This window comes from Rissa tridactyla, chromosome 4, assembly GCF_028500815.1.
Source record: "Rissa tridactyla isolate bRisTri1 chromosome 4, bRisTri1.patW.cur.20221130, whole genome shotgun sequence".
Lineage (NCBI taxonomy): Eukaryota > Metazoa > Chordata > Aves > Charadriiformes > Laridae > Rissa > Rissa tridactyla.
The window spans coordinates 1015259-1030522 of NC_071469.1; the positions used below are offsets into that span (position 1 = coordinate 1015259).

General features: G+C 55.2%; 1 protein-coding gene across 1 annotated transcript in view; it reads right to left on the reverse strand.

The window, feature by feature from the left end:
• Positions 1-5904: 5904 nt before the first annotated feature.
• The window catches only part of BAHD1 (bromo adjacent homology domain containing 1), a 39586-nt gene continuing 30226 nt past the window's right edge, over positions 5905-15264 (reverse strand). The window contains exons 4-7 of the mRNA XM_054200756.1: positions 14560-14719; positions 13474-13550; positions 10996-11087; positions 5905-9238 (exon numbers count right to left, since the gene is read on the reverse strand). Of these exons, the coding sequence (XP_054056731.1) occupies positions 9049-9238; positions 10996-11087; positions 13474-13550; positions 14560-14719 (519 nt within the window). The 3' untranslated portion in view covers positions 5905-9048. The remainder of the gene's footprint in view (positions 9239-10995; positions 11088-13473; positions 13551-14559; positions 14720-15264) is intronic.

The window sequence follows — 15264 nt, forward strand, 5'->3', positions numbered from 1 at the left end:
CGTCCAAAAGACGGAATTAATTTTAGACAAGAGGCGGCTGGGACCCGTAACAGCCCTTCGCCGGGGATGCGGGCGCTCGGGGATTTACGGAGTCGCCGGGGAAGGGTGGCTGGGACGGCGGCACCCGGCCACTGCCTGCAAAGCAGCGTCTCGTTCCCTTTCTTGCCTCATCATAAACCTCCTCCGAAATCTTGCACAATTACCAGAGAACGAAGTTTGTGGGATACAGGCACCGCGAAGGCGGGCACTCCCAGTCCTGCTTTGCCCAGGTTTTGCTCGAAATCCTTTCGAAAACACCTCTCCGTGCGAACAGCTTGTTTGTCTGTTTTCTAATACGCGTATTCCAGCACTCCGGCCGCCACGGAGAGCGGAAAAAATACTCATCGAGATGCAGGCTTTTGTCAGCATCGTTAAATTGATTTGCTTTTAAGAACTATTGGGCGGTCGAACCTGCTCCAACTCCAGCTTGTTTTTGCAGAACACTCTGGAGAGGTTTAGAGAAATATTAAAATTAAATACGAAGCCACAGAATAAATGGTGCCTCCATTCGGCGTATCTTGTAAATCCAGTTTAAATTGTTTCCTTTATTAAATATCCTTTCCTCTTAAAAATGGATTAACGGCTCTCACTGGAGGCTCTGACGGAAACCCCACCGTTTCCAGAGCAACGAGCGACACAAAGGCACTGGCTGCCCCCCGGCTCCTCGGGAGCACCGGCCCCCCCCAGCACCCATACGGTGTTTGTCCTTGTCAACGGCCTCCCCGAGGGCAGCACCGGGACCCACGGCACCGGGGCTCCTTTTCGCGGGGGTCCCGGCCCCTGCGGAACGTAGGGATGGGAACGGATGGTGGGAGCGCGTGTCTCCCGGCGAGGCAGGCCATGCCAACCGCATTTTTCCTCCATTCCTAATTTGGGGCTCGTTGTTCTCCTTTTTCTCGAGAACCGTCCTCAATTTTTCCAGGTTGCCCGGCAGCCCCTTGTGGTAACCCTGGGACTTGCCACTGGCCGCAGCTTTGCGCGGGGGGGTGAAAGTGAGGGCCCCCGCCGAGGTCTCGACCCGCGCTTCAGGCTGGCGTTGGGAAGAACAGCCCCGCAGCCCCGCGGTTAAACACCCTGGTGGCGTCACAGGGAGAAGTGACGTGTAAAGGGCTGGGTTGGGTGAGTTTCTGGGGTTGGCAGGAGCCCGGAGCACCGTGGTGCCGCCCGGTCCCGGGTGGCAATTCCCTTTCTGCTGGTGGCTTCTGTGGCAGGAGACGGCCTCCGGGCACACACATCTTGGTGTTTCAGGAAAGACGGAGCCGAGCAGGGTGATGGGTGGCTTTCCATGGCTCCCGGACCCCGAGGCCGCAGCAAGGACCACGTCCCAGTCTCCGTTCCCCCGCAGAGGGATGCAGCAACCGGCAGAAGCAGCAGCCAAGACGGACGTTAAAAACAACCTCATTTTTATTCAGCTTCAAATGAATCAGCAAGCGTGGGAGCAACACAGAAAGCGGCGCCGAGAGGCTGCGGCCGTTTCCCGTCAGGTGGAGCCTGCGCCGAGTGGAGCCGGGGTCTTGGGAGCACCCGGAGCAGCACGGGCCTCGCGGGGGCAGAGCCCCCACCAGCACACAGGGCTCAGAGCCCGGGCTCCGTTATCCTCCCCCAAACCCCCCAAACTCAGTCGGCCAAGCCTTTTTCCTCTGTCGACGGGGTGAGAAGGGCACGGTAAAGATGGGGAATCGCCCCCGCTTCGGGTGCCGGGGGATGCCAGGTTGAGGAGGGGACATGTGTCCCTTCCCCCTGGGTGGCACCTGGGCCGGCCCCGCCACCAGCGACGTGACAGAGCCCTGGCAGACGCGCGGCTGCTGCGGCACAGCTCGTTTGTCAGCAGCCGCTTCCGAGGGACCCAGCCGGGAGAGTGACTGAGCGCTCCGTCACCTTAATATGACAGTCCAAATTGCTGCCGTCTCTTGGCTGGGATGGATTTTGGTGCAATTACAGTCAATTATAATTAGCGGCATTAAAGCAGCGGTTAAACGTAACCAGGAGCTTGTGGCTTTTGCTGCGGGTGGGAAGCCACAAGCGGAGCGCGCCCCGAGCGGCACGGCGGCGCTGCTTGGCTGGGAGAGGTGGGGAGTGTGGTGGGAGCCCCGGGGGGGCAGCACTTGCCAGGAGCCCAGCTGGCACCTTCCCTGCCAAAAGGGGCTACGCCAACGCGAAGCCATGAGCCGCAGCGCGAAGAGCCGCAACCAGCAACCCCCAGGCTGCGGGGAACCCCGGCGACAATGCCGATGAACCGTCCCCAAGGATGGAATTCCCAAAGCTCAGGATGCGCTTTTCATAGAATCCTAGAGCTGCCCAGGCTGGGAGGGACCTTTCAGACCGTCGGGTCCAACCACCAACCCAACGCTGACAAACCCACCACGACCCCACGTCCCTCAGCACCGCGTCTGCCCGGCTTTGAAATCCCTCCAGGGATGGCGACCCCACCACTGCCCTGGGCAGCCTCTTCCAATGCTCGGCAACCCTTTCGGTGTCAAAATTGTTCCTAACATCCATCCTAAACCTCCCCTGGTGCAACTTGAGGCCGTCTCCTCTTGTCCCATGGCCTGTTCCTTGGGAGAAGAGACCGACTCCCCCTGGCTGCCCCCTCCTCTCAGGGAGCTGCAGAGAGCGAGAAGGTCTCCCCTCAGCCTCCTCTTCTCCAGGCTGAACACCCCCAGCTCCCTCAGCCGCTCCTCACCAGACTCCTGCTCCAGACCCCTCACCAGCTCCTCTGCCCTTCTCTGGACACGCTCCAGCCCCTCAAGGTCGTTTTTTGTGGTGAGGGGCCCAAAACTGGACACAGCCCTCGAGAGGGGGCCTCCCCAGTGCCCAGTACAGGGGGACGGTCCCTGCCCCAGTCCTGCTGGCCACACTGTTCCTGACACAGGCCAGGATGCTGGTGGCCACCTTGGCCACCCGGGCACGCTGCTGGTTCACATTCAGCCGCTGCCGACCAGCACCCCCAGGTCCTTTTCCCCCGGGCAGCTCTCCAGCCGCTCTGCCCCCAGCCTGGAGCGTCCATGGGGTTGGTGTGACCCAAGGGCAGGACCCAGCACTTGGCCTTGTTGAACCTCATCAAGATTTCAAAATCTCCCACCCATCAGCGCACTTGTCCCAGGGCCCAAACCTTACCAGAGCCTCTGGAGGTGCTGGCAGCTCTGATGGCTCCTTCCCAGCACCCCAAGTGCCACCTTCCCACCGTTCCCGCGAGGCCGGCAATGCTCTGCCACCGCCGACACCGCATGTGGAATCAAGGGGAGATGCGATGCAGCAGCCTGGCTCTGCCAGCACCTTACATCACCCTCGGGTCATCAAACCCAGACACGGAGCCACCACGAGATCCTCCGCTGGCCAAGGCGGTGCAGGGTTCAGGTGACAGTACCCCTCAGTGCTCCACAGCCGGGTGAGGCCACCTCTGCCGACGCACGGCGTCACCTCCAGGGACGACCCCGTGGCCGGCGGGACTCAGCCAACGTGGCAGCAGAAAGTCCCTGGCAGCATCAGCCGTGGTACAGGAGCAGGAGTTGGGTGAAGCAGACACAGGAGAGCCGGATACGGCCCAGCGCAGCTCCCTCGGGTAGCAGATTTCAACAGTAAATCCAATTTTGTCTGACATTAATCCCAACTTTTCAGTCCGCCACAGCTTATCCTTTTGACGACAGCTCGCCACGCGGGAAGAGCTGGGACAGAAAAGCTTTTTCTCAGTTTTCTCGTTAATTGACCCCTTCGAGGGCCTGTCCCTGCCCGGCGAAGCGCCGGCGCTGCCCAGGGGCGCGGGGCACGCACTGGGCGCAGGTTCCCGCTCCCTTCCCAGCACCCACATCACGGATCCCTCCGGGCCGCCCAGTCACGTTAAATACAACTGGAAAATTTCCAATTGGTTCTTCAGCAGAACTCCAAGGCCGTGGGGTCAGGGATATCCCGCCTGCTGACCCCACGCCGGCTGGCAAATTTAAGTGTGACGGGACGAGCTCCTCACTCCCTTTGGGAAGATAATTCCCAGCTTAATACGCTTCAGTATCAAGGCGGTTTCCTTTTTCCACCCGAATTCTCTGGTTTTTATCCGCTCCTCCGGGTTTGTGCCCAGCTGCCCGCGGGTCCCTGCAAGGGGCTGTGCTGTAACGCGGCTCCTCGCTGAACGCGATGGGTGCAGAAAGCAGAAATCCTCTAGCAAAAGCCCTAATCCCATGAAGAATTCCAGCCAGGAGCTCAGCGAGGGCAGGCGGTGGCGCTGGCGGGGTGAGGGCACGGCGAGGACGGCCGGCTGGGAGCGGGGTCGTGGCTCCCCTGTCGGACAGGCTCAGAACCCCCCACTGAAGGCCACCCAGGAGCAGAAGGTGCTGCAGAAGGCGGTGGAAGACGCTGCAGCGGGATCCGAGGCGCGCGCTGGGGATGCGGTTGCCGTGCCCAGCCCATCCGCATTCATCCCACAAACCACGCTCGCCGCTCGCCCCCCTCCCTATAATTAGGAGCCAATTCAGCGCCGGTAACAGCCGTTACTTGTTCTTCCTGCTCACTTTGTTCCCAGAACTCATCCTCTCCCTCCCCAGGCGCGCAAGGGTCCGGCTCTAATTAATACACGGCATTATTTCCAGAAACAGCCAATTCCAAGGGCCAGCCCCAGCGGCTCCCCAGCCCTCGGCGCCCACCCGGGAGTGGATGCTCGGCCCCGCCTGGTGACAGCAAGGACACCGAGCCCTCACCGAGGCTGCCACAGTTTCGAGGTGAATTCCCCTGTTCCCGGGGAGAATCCCGTCCCCAGGACGAGCACAGGCAACAGCAAAGAGGGGCCGCAGCCCCAGGAAGACAAACACCATCTCAGCGGGGACTGGAAATCATGGAAGGCGCAGAGGAGCCTTTCCTGGAAGCCGGGAGACAGGCAGAGCTCGCTCCGCGGCCAGCGAGTGCTGCAGAGGACAGACAAGGCGGCCAAAAGACAAAGCTAATACAGGCAAGCGAGCGCGGCCGGACCAGAGTCCCGGGTACGCGGGGAGCTGTACCGGAGTTGTGTTATCGTACAGAGAGAGCGCGGAGAGTCCCCACGTTCACCCACCGCCACAAAGGAAACCTTGAAAAAGCCTTTTTGCTCACAGAGACTGCAGAGCCTGTGAGACAACGTCCAGGGGCTGCGTGGGGAACAGCCGGGCCACCACGCGGGACCGCACGAGCCGTTCCCAGGAGGACGGGTGTGCGAGAGCCCTCGCAGCCCTCGTGCGCAGCCCTGGCACACGGCAGCAGCCCCGGCCCCGCCGCTCGCTGTGAGCGCCCCGAGCTCAGCGCCTGCAGACAGCTCGCGCCCGCATTGAAATACCGGCATTTCCATCCGCGCCCCAGATCCCGCTCCTCGCTGCGGGACTTCGGGCAGGTTATCCCACGTGTCTCCTCCTCCCGGCCGTCGGGGATGGCCGTGCAGACCGCAGGGCTGTCGCACCTGTCCTCAGTGTGCGCAGGACTCGGTGCCGGGACACTCCTTTGCTCCTCCAGAGCCAGCGCTCCAAGTGAGACGCTTTTCCACGTCCTTCCAGGATCCCTAACGCACAGGCCAATACACCAAGCCTTGCGGAGAGCGGCTCTGCCACCGCCACCTTCCTGCCTGAAAGCACAGACTTCAGCATTCCTGCAAGAGCAGGTTGGGGAAAAGAGTCAGTCACCCCCGCTCCAAACCTCCTTCCGCTCGCCCCATTTCCACCGCAACCCCCCCAGCAGCTCACCTCCGGGCCACCCCCGGCCCCCCAGCACCCGCCTCGGCTCCCCCATCCGCACCTTCCCAGCGCTTCTGTCTCCTGCTCCCCGCCGGCTGCGAGCGCAGAGTTCAGGCAAGGAAGAGAAGAACAGCAAGAACAGCGCAGCACCGGTTTGTTTTCTAAATCAATACCATTTTTCAAATTTATTTTTTAAGAATTACTTCTAATATATCTTTCTCACAGAAGGAGGGTATAGGGAATGTTCTCATTCCATCTGTAAACACTGAAATACAGATCTGGGAAACCAGGGAAGAGACACAAAAAAAGTGCATTTTACAAAATTATCAACTAAAATATATTTTACATGTATTACGTTTCAATTTAAATTCTACCGACTGCATTTTCAGTTTCAAAAAATATTTCCATATCTAATAGATTAAAAAAGCATGAAATATTTTCATTATGGATAAGACATTTCAATTCATTTACATGCTGTTTGCACAACAGCATAAGCAACCATGTGAATCTCGAAGAATGTTCTTGGCCTGAAGCAGATTCTAACACGAGAAGAGTCAGGATTTGTCCTCTCCAGACGGGGGCCAAAGCCCGTTCCGGGCCCAGGACAAGGGGGGACATTTTCTCTTCTACCTGGAGAGGAGCCAGGACGAAGGCGGGAGCGGGGGGGAGAGGGCTCAGAAGGAGTTGCAGGGAGCTGCTGCGGTTCCCGGGGCTGGTTCCAACCCCTTCCCCGACTGCAGCGACGCTCAGGGTTTGCCGGGCGGGTGGGTTTTGAAGCATCCCCCGTCTGGTGGCACTTTTGCTGAGGAAGGTGGCCGCGGGCAGCTCGTCTGCTCCAGGCTGGGTGCCGAAGGAGTCCCTACCGAGTCAAGCGTGTGCACCGAGGGCTTCCCGTCACCTTCCAGGTCACCACCCTGCGCCACGGCCCCAGGGTGCGGCTCTCCGTCCCCCTCCACGATCCCCATCTGCGATGGGCAGGAGCAGCTCCGCGTCCCCAGCATCCTCCTGCCCTGCTACAGAGGGCGGCCGCTTAATCTCCTCCCCCAGGGGCATCCGACACCACCTTCTCCAACACCTCCTTGCACTCCCCGTGGCGCTTCCATCCGAGAGCCCCAGCAGCGCTCCCGACTCCCATCCCGCCACCGCGCTGCCGGATCAGCAGCCCAACCGCGTTCTTCCAAGAGACCACCAGTGCCCAAGCTAATTGTTAAGGAGAAATCTGAGCAATTACTTTGACACTAACAGTATCTTGAGGTATAAATGAGAGAAGACGCTTCACCCCCGAATTCTTGCTCACACACCTAGGACCAGACCTCCCGGAGCAGGGTGTTTTCCCCCGGGCTACGCAGGCAAGAACAGAGAGGGCTCTTCCAGCATCCTCTGCAACACCAAGCAGGAATCGTCCACCAACGGCAGGGAGACACGTGCCCTGCTCACCTACTGTGGTGGGTACCGGATCTTCTCATCTCCTCTTGAGTCATCGTCTTCTAGACACGTTCCCCTCTTTGGTATGTAGAGCAAATCTCTGGAGAACTCCTGCGTTAAACTATCTCCACGTAACGGATCTGATGCTGGGGTTGGCAGCCGCTGGAGCGAGCAGCAAGTCCTCCGGTCCCACGGCGCCGGCGGGGAGCACGGGTAGTGCCACTTCCACTGACAGGACAACGTTAAAGCAGTATGAACACTTCCACCATTTAACACGAGTTCAGAAGCCCCAAAAGACGGGTAAAATGCAGATCCCTAGTTTCAACGAGCGACTCCAGCAGCAGGAACGTGGGCCGAGAGGGTGCTGATTCTCCTTCGTTACGTTAGTGCAATCTAGAAACGGACTCCCGGCTCGGTGCGAGTGACTCAACGGACTGTTGCGCTGGCCTTTGGTTTGCTTTAGAATTAACTCGAACAGTTTGCATGAAGATAAACTAACGTCTATCTAGGATCTATACAGGTAAGGCAAGAGGCAGTATCTGTGGGACTCGGGTCGCATCTGTCCATGCGAACCTTGACCGATGCTCAGTTCCTTTCAGGAGCCACAACGCCACTTTGGTGACCTCGCTCGGATGCCGGGATGAGCTTGGAGGGGGGGAGGCTGCAAGGCAGCGCTGAGACAGCACTGCTGATGGCTTCAACAGCACGCCAGGGTCAGGACGGTCACGTAAGGGGGGTTAAAATCTTAAAAAAAAAATCCTAAAACACTCAAGAAAGGGTTTGCCATTTCACCCTCCAGCCTCTAGCTTCTTCACACTGAAGACGTATGGGGTTAAACAGGGACTGTAAACGGCGTTACAGGAGAACAAACTGGGAAGAAAGAGTGAACCCGCTTCTATCCATACGGCCCCCTAAGCCATTAGAGGCAGAGCAACACTCGGAAGGGAAGAGAAACCATGGTTCTCGCAGGTGGAGCCCACTTTGTGTGCTCCCAGCTTCCGAGCGCCGCACGGCTGCTGGCACCGTGCTCCACGGGGCAGGGACCCTTCGGGGCAGGGTCAGGGCATCTGTGGCCAATGCCAGGCTCTCCGGAACACCCCACTGGGATGGGTAAAGCCTATGGTCCTGCCGGCTCCCTCTCTGCTCCGCCTCGGAGTGTGTTTCCAAGCCTGGCTGCCAAGCCCCGGTCCAGGCGGTGAGTCAGAGAAGGGCAAGGTGAGGGGAAGAGGAAGATGAGGGAGAAGAGGGGTCACCTCTGCCCCGACAGAGCAAAACCTATTCAAGCACGACGCAACGCCACTCGGCATCCAGGCAGCTTCCAAAGCAACGGCTGTATTTTGAAGCAGCTCTCACCCAGCGGGAATCCTCAGTCTGTCCTGCGGGACAAAGGAGACTCTCCTGCGCTCTCCAAGGAACTGGTCTGTCCTCACGCTCCATGTCCGGGCACGAAAACCCACAAAAATGTCACAGCTTGACTCATACAATGCACCGACGCATCCCTCCTGCGCCTTTCCACCATTCCCCACCAGTGATGGCTCTGGATTCAGTTTACTGGCTTTTATCCCCTGCAAATCCCTCCCAATATATGCATCTCTAGATACATATATAGATATAGATTTACATATGCAAGTACCTATATCTATATACATATATTTATTTTATACGTATATATTTTCATTTATGCTTTTAATGAAGTGCTGTGCTTTCAACTGCTGCCTTCCTCCACAGGGATCCACTCCTGCGCACGCTTTTCAGTCCGAGGAACGAGCGCTGGGCGCTCCCATCTGCAAGCAGCACAAGGTAAGTCGTCGAGAGCGCAGAGATGTCCCGGCCCGCCAGCCTGCCCTCGGCTCTCTGCTGCCGCTCATCCCCACTCCGCTCCGACCGCAGAACGGTGCTACTGCGGGTTCTTCAAGATGCGCCCGTGTCTGAAGTCGTAGACGTGACGACAGAGAAAAACCAGCTCGGGGTCAGTGTCCTCGGGCACCTTGCGGTGCAGAGGTGTGGAGTACTCTTCCGAGGGAGGAACCATAATGGTCTTCCTGCCTGGGATCCCTTCGACGCGACGCTTTGCCAAGGCACAAAATCTGCAAGGCAATTACGTTAGAAGCGTTAACACTGGCTCGTTTCATCCACGGGTCGTGTCACAGACTGCCTCGCCAGAAGCCGTGGCCATGGCTGCCCGAGGCCGAGGGGTGGAAGGGCAAGGGCAGGAGTGGGGAGGAGAACTGAGCTTTGCCCAAGAGAAGGACATGAAGTAACTGTTGCTTTTGATCCCACCCTGAACTGCGGGAAGCAGCACAACGGTTTATGTTTCTCTACTGGTGGATCATAGAATCATAGAGCTGCCCAGGTTGGAAGGGACCTTTCAGATCATCGAGTCCAACCATCAACCCAACACTGACAAAAACCATCACTAAACCATGTCTTTGAGTGCCACATCTACATGTCTTTTAAATCTCTTGAGGGATGGTGACCCCACCACTGCCCTGGGCAGCCTCTTCCAATGCTTAATGATCCCTTCACTGTAAAAATTGTTCCCAATATCCATCCTAAACCTCCCCTGGCACAACTTGAGGCCGTCTCCTCTTGGCCCACCGCCTGTTCCTTGGGAGAAGAGCCCGACCCCCCCTGGCTACCCGCTCCTTTCAGGGAGCTGCAGAGAGCGAGAAGGTCTCCCCTCAGCCTCCTCTTCTCCAGGCTGAACACCCCCAGCTCCCTCAGCCGCTCCTCACCAGACTCTTGCTCCAGCCCCCTCGCCAGCTCCGTTGCCATACAGTACAGAGGATGACTGTAATTAACCCACGTTGCTTCTACTGCTTTGGCGCTGCTGCTTAGGCAAACGAAGAACTCAGGATGCCTGCAGACAACACCTCTGAAGGTGACCTTACCCACAACAGCACGAAAAACTTCCTGCCAACAACTATTACAGAGGATTGGGCTGTTAGAAAGGAAACGAGCTGCTTGGATCCAAAGCTTACAGATTTTTTTTTTGTGGATTTTCTTTGGTTTTTTAAGAGTTTTAAAAAGAGGAAAATTCAGCTTATAAGAAGTTTGTAAAACAGTGTTTGTTTTTAGAAATTCAAACAGCAGAGCCTTAGGTTAGGAGCAGAAGGACTAAGAAGAGTGCATAGGGCTTAAATATCCCCTCCGTGGTAGGACTGCACCGTCAATAAGATGCAGCCAGCAAAACTGAAGAGATGTAAAGCACTTCTGCATTATGGATTTGGGTGTCCCTTCAACCCCTATTTCCATTCTGCCCTGCGCATCCATCCATCAAAGGACGGCAGCCTTGAATATGGATGCTCAGAAGTTCTTACTGACAGAGTTTCCGTTCAATCAGCAGGAGCAGTAAAAGCCTCGGTTGCTGCTCTGAGCGCTGCTGCTGCCAAAACACCCAGATCCGCGAGCACATACACCCGTGGCTAGGAGAAATGCTGACAAAAGCAGGCTTTTTGGCTGGCTATGGCACTGCGGCCCCCAGGGACAGATACATACACCATCTCCTGCCTTGCTTAGCTTTCAGCCCCGAGTTATGGGTTTTGCTGCACTGTCCTCCCCTGATGGCTACACGCTGTGGTACCAAGGTCAGACAAGTACAAACATTTGTGAGACCCTTAAAGCATATATTTTACACAAAACAGACGTGTAATGAACGTAGAGCGGAAGATGCGCCCACAGGCTGCAGTCCCAAACTCGTACGTAGAGCGAGTCATTCATCCAGCTCCAGCTAGACCCAAGTCTGTAGGGCTGGGACGGTTCTGCTGGGTGATGGGGAAGAGTGACAAGAGCTGGAGACAGACGAAGGTCTTGGGAAGCGCAGCAAGTTAAGAGCACCACCTACCTGCAGTACTCTGCAAAGGTCAGCACGTAGCATTTCTCCTCTATGCAGGCAACACTGTTTTCGTCCTGATGCCGGGATGCAAAGATCTCATTCTGCAAGAGAAGGAAGGAAGAGGTCACCCCGCTGACCAGGAGCCCCAGGGAGGCAGGGCCAGCTCCACACCTTCCCCCTTCACCTTAGAGGGGAGTCTATCAAAGTAGAGCCAAAATTTCACAGAATCCAGCCACCTTCCAGGTGTTTTGGGACTGACTGGCTGACTGGGAGTGCACACCAGAATTTTATCCAGCAACGCACGAGCAAAGCATGAAGAGTTCTCCCATCGTTTAACACTGCCCAGCACACTTTGTCCAAGTCCCACACATACTGCCAGCCTTACAGAAGCACTTCAGCAGCGAGACCACCCCCAGGTACAGCACTCAGCCTCCTCTCTCCTCCTGGGGACGGCAGAGAGCTTGTGGCCACTGCTGAGAAGTGTCCCAGGAGACAAGCGCTTGCAGCGCTGCACTGGAAAAAATAAAAGCAGCGTTTTGAAAGTGCTATTGCCATGCCTGGGAAAGACAACGAGACAGGTAAGAGGGAGGAAGGCTGAGTTCATCATGGGAGGTACTGCAGAGAAAAAGTTCTCAGAAAGAGAAAAAAAACACTGCAAGAAAAAAACCTTTGCCCCAGCGTATCCAAGATCTGACTCCGTGCACAGACTCCACGTGGAAGGAGCCGCAACCAGAAACCCCAGTCAACAACGCTCCTGCAGGCAGGAGGTCAGAGCACTCCCCACCCGCACATTCCTCCGCGCTCCTAGGGATGCTCTTCATTCATGCTCCCTTTCTCCGCTGGAAACCCTTCCAATTCCTTTGTACAGCTGAGAGTTTCAATGGAGGTTGAATAGCGCTTCGCTGTCCTTACTACTACCTGTGACACACAGCCGTTCTCATCCATCTCTATATCGAAGCTAAAGGACTCCCTTCTTTTCCAACCCTTTCCTCATCCCAATTCAATTAAAACAGCTGGTTTAGTGAGGGAAGTAGCAATAACCTTTTTTCCCAGGGTAATTTGGGAAGCTTGGCTCTGCGGCAGGCAGGATTGGTTAGATATGGGGCAACCCAGACGGAGCCACCTGAAAGAATGTCAGGCGTGGTTAGATCAGCAAAGATGATCTCTGGGAATAAGGATGCTCCGCACCAGTCTGGAAGCGTTACCTGCAGGCTTTGTTTCTGCTCGCAGCCCCGAGGAAGGACGCTGGAAGGAAAGACTGGCAAAAGGGTCACCGTCTGGGGACATGCTCAATCGGAGAAACGGGAAACGCCACCCCTTGCTTCTGCACATGGGGGTGCTGCTCTGCTCCTTAAATCAAAACTATCTGAGTCATCTTTGGCAAGCCCGTCCCAGCTACTCAGCCCAAACGGCACCCTCTCATTTGCAGTCTTGTGTAATTTAGCAGGTGTGCGAAAAACCGGCCTAATTCCTCCTGGCCAGACTAGTGGTGCTCGCTCTCCGCTCTAAAATGCAACTGGATACAATCACGAGTCTTTTATGGACCAGAAAACTGTAACGTACCACGTTTTGGTTTAGAAACTCACCTGTGCCAGCAGGTCAGGCAGGTACCATCCCCCGGCTGTTCCCCACTCCTGCTCTCACCCCCTCCCTCCTCTTTAATTTAAAAAAGGAAAAAAAGGAAAAAGGCACCATGTATGTTGGTGGGTTGAAAACAGCGGTAAATTCTCCATTCTCAGTTTAAAAACAGCTTGTTCTGTCACCCAACACAAGCCCATGCAAAGCAGAGCAAGGCGTGAAGTCATAATGATTCACACGTTTTTCCTTTTAGAAAGCGAACTCTATTATACTGGCACAACATCCGCGAGTCAGTCTTTAATTCTCATCATAAATCTATAAGGGGGAGGACGATGCACCCACGTTTCTGCACAAACCAAACAGGTTTCTGGAGGGTTAAGAAGAAGATTAAGGGATTTATGATAAAAAGGCAGCGCATGATGATATAGGTACTCCAACGGCCTGCAGAACTGCAGCAGGAGCTTTTGCGGTGAGCTCTGTGTCTCTGAGTGAATTCAAATGCCCTTTTCGGAAAGGCGTCTGATCTTGATTCAGTATAAACTCATTTTTCCTTACTCCTAAGGTAGCAGCCAAAACACCTTCTCACTGAATGCGCAGGATTTTCTCACATTAAAGGGAGAAACATTAAAACTTCACAAAGGGGGCCACGTAAAGAACGCGGCAGCTTCTCTTACAGCCCAGCGTTTCTGCACACGATAAACTGGGAGAAAGCCCATCTCTAGGACACCACCGCTCAGCACATCTGGCAACAGCTGCGTTGCAGCCAAGAGACAGGTCCACCGAAGCTGAGCCTCAGCCCCCCGCAATTGAGGCCACCTGGGAACGCGGGGAGATACTTGGGCGAATCCCCTCTTCCCGCAGAAATCCAGACACAGCGGGATACCCGAGCTCAGCACTGGGATGGCTCACCTGGTGCATACTGGGATTGCGGCCGCCCTGAGTGTGCTCCGGTCTGTAATACCACAGGAGGCTCATCATCAGCTCCCCTGCAAGGAGATTTATTAAAATATGTCAAGCCTCAGTTTTCTCGTAGTGTTTTCCCACTAATACCCAGCTTCCTCCTCCTGCCTCCTCCCTTTCATTCCCATAGCGCTCCCGCAGAGGCAGCTGTGCCGTGATAAATATTTCATGCCGAACTAGGTGTCCTTTTGTTACAGCAAGGAGCTGTATGAATTCGGTCACGTTGCTATTCCGTTACACCTTCACCCCCTTCTACGTGTGTTACATCGTCACAAAGAGGTCAGTTTGCAACCACAAGAAAATAAAAATACAAAAACCAAACGTTTCCCTCTGAAAAAAGTATCTATCAGGATTGCAAGCTGGAAAAGATGCTCATCCAAAGCTCGGCACTCGCAGCGTTAGCTCCCAGCTTAACGCAGAACTGCTGCTGCAGGATGACAGGACCGAGATGGGCCTTGCCACACATCAATCACTGCTTTTACATGTAACTTTTTAATTTTTTTTTTTTTTTATTTTATTGTTAAGGATGACCTGTACTTTACAACATTTGGCACAGCTTCCTTGGCTCAGGTATTGCTAGTCAGACACAGGATCTTAACAGCAAACCCCCACTTCTCCAGTCCCCACCTCCCCTCGGGTCCCATCCAGCTGCTGCGGACCAGCCCGTGCTCCCCACCAGCCCCAGCCCAGATGTTGGAGACAGCATCTGAGTCAACAGCAGCTCCCGAGATGTGCGTTGCAATGAAATAATAAAGGAGATCATTGCTAAGACGGGCACTTGGCAGATACTATGTGCTTTCACGACCAGACAGATTTTGATTACCAGTCCCAGGCCAGTGATTAAAGAGCATTTCAGTTCCTGGAACCATCTGAATGAAAGCCATGGAGCTAATCTCTTCCTCTTCATCACCCGCTCTGGCAGCCGCGCAGTACCCTAACAAGCTCGCAGCTCTCCCGAGATCCATCACTTCCCCGCTTCCAGCTCACCCTCATCTGCCAAGCACAGAGGCAAGAGGTACTCTTTTGGCACAGTACCTGTTTTGGGGTCTTCCCACAGCGCCGAGATCTTTGCAACGTATGGCATAGATTTCTTCCGGGGTCCTGATTTCAAGAGGACAGTGTCTCGTACCCGGATGATCTCCCCATCTCTCTCCACTGCCTGGTAGCTCTTGCGAACAGCCGGCTCTGGTTCATTCTGTACCATCAGAACACACACAAAAGATAAAGCAACCTGGATGTAGAGGCAAAGAGTTAGTTTATGGTTTGCTGCCCCAGTCCAAGTCTCCTTTAGTCCTGCTGCGAATTAAAAACTTGCCTAAACCCACCCAGAGCCAAGGGCTCCCACTCCAGCAGACCTCCCAGAGAAGTCATACAGCACAAAACCACTCGTGGCATCTCTATTCCCACCCAGGTTGGTTTATAACAAAGATCAGGTCAAACAAGTTATTTTTTTTATGGGTAGGGCATTCATAGGTAAAGAAAGTTCATTGGGGAATAACATCCGAGTGCTCGCAGGTCATACACGACCATCGTTTTTAAATTAAGCAAAACACAACTATTTCTCCTACGTAGCGCTGGCACTAAGGCGCCACTCACCAGTGGGACAGCAAGTCTCATAAAAGCATGTATTTCTGAAATTAATACCCTTATTTAAAATTAAAAAACAATTTCTCCTCCTATTCTGCATGCAAAAACCACCAAAATTCAGAAAAAAAATCACCATTTTATCTGCCTACCTCT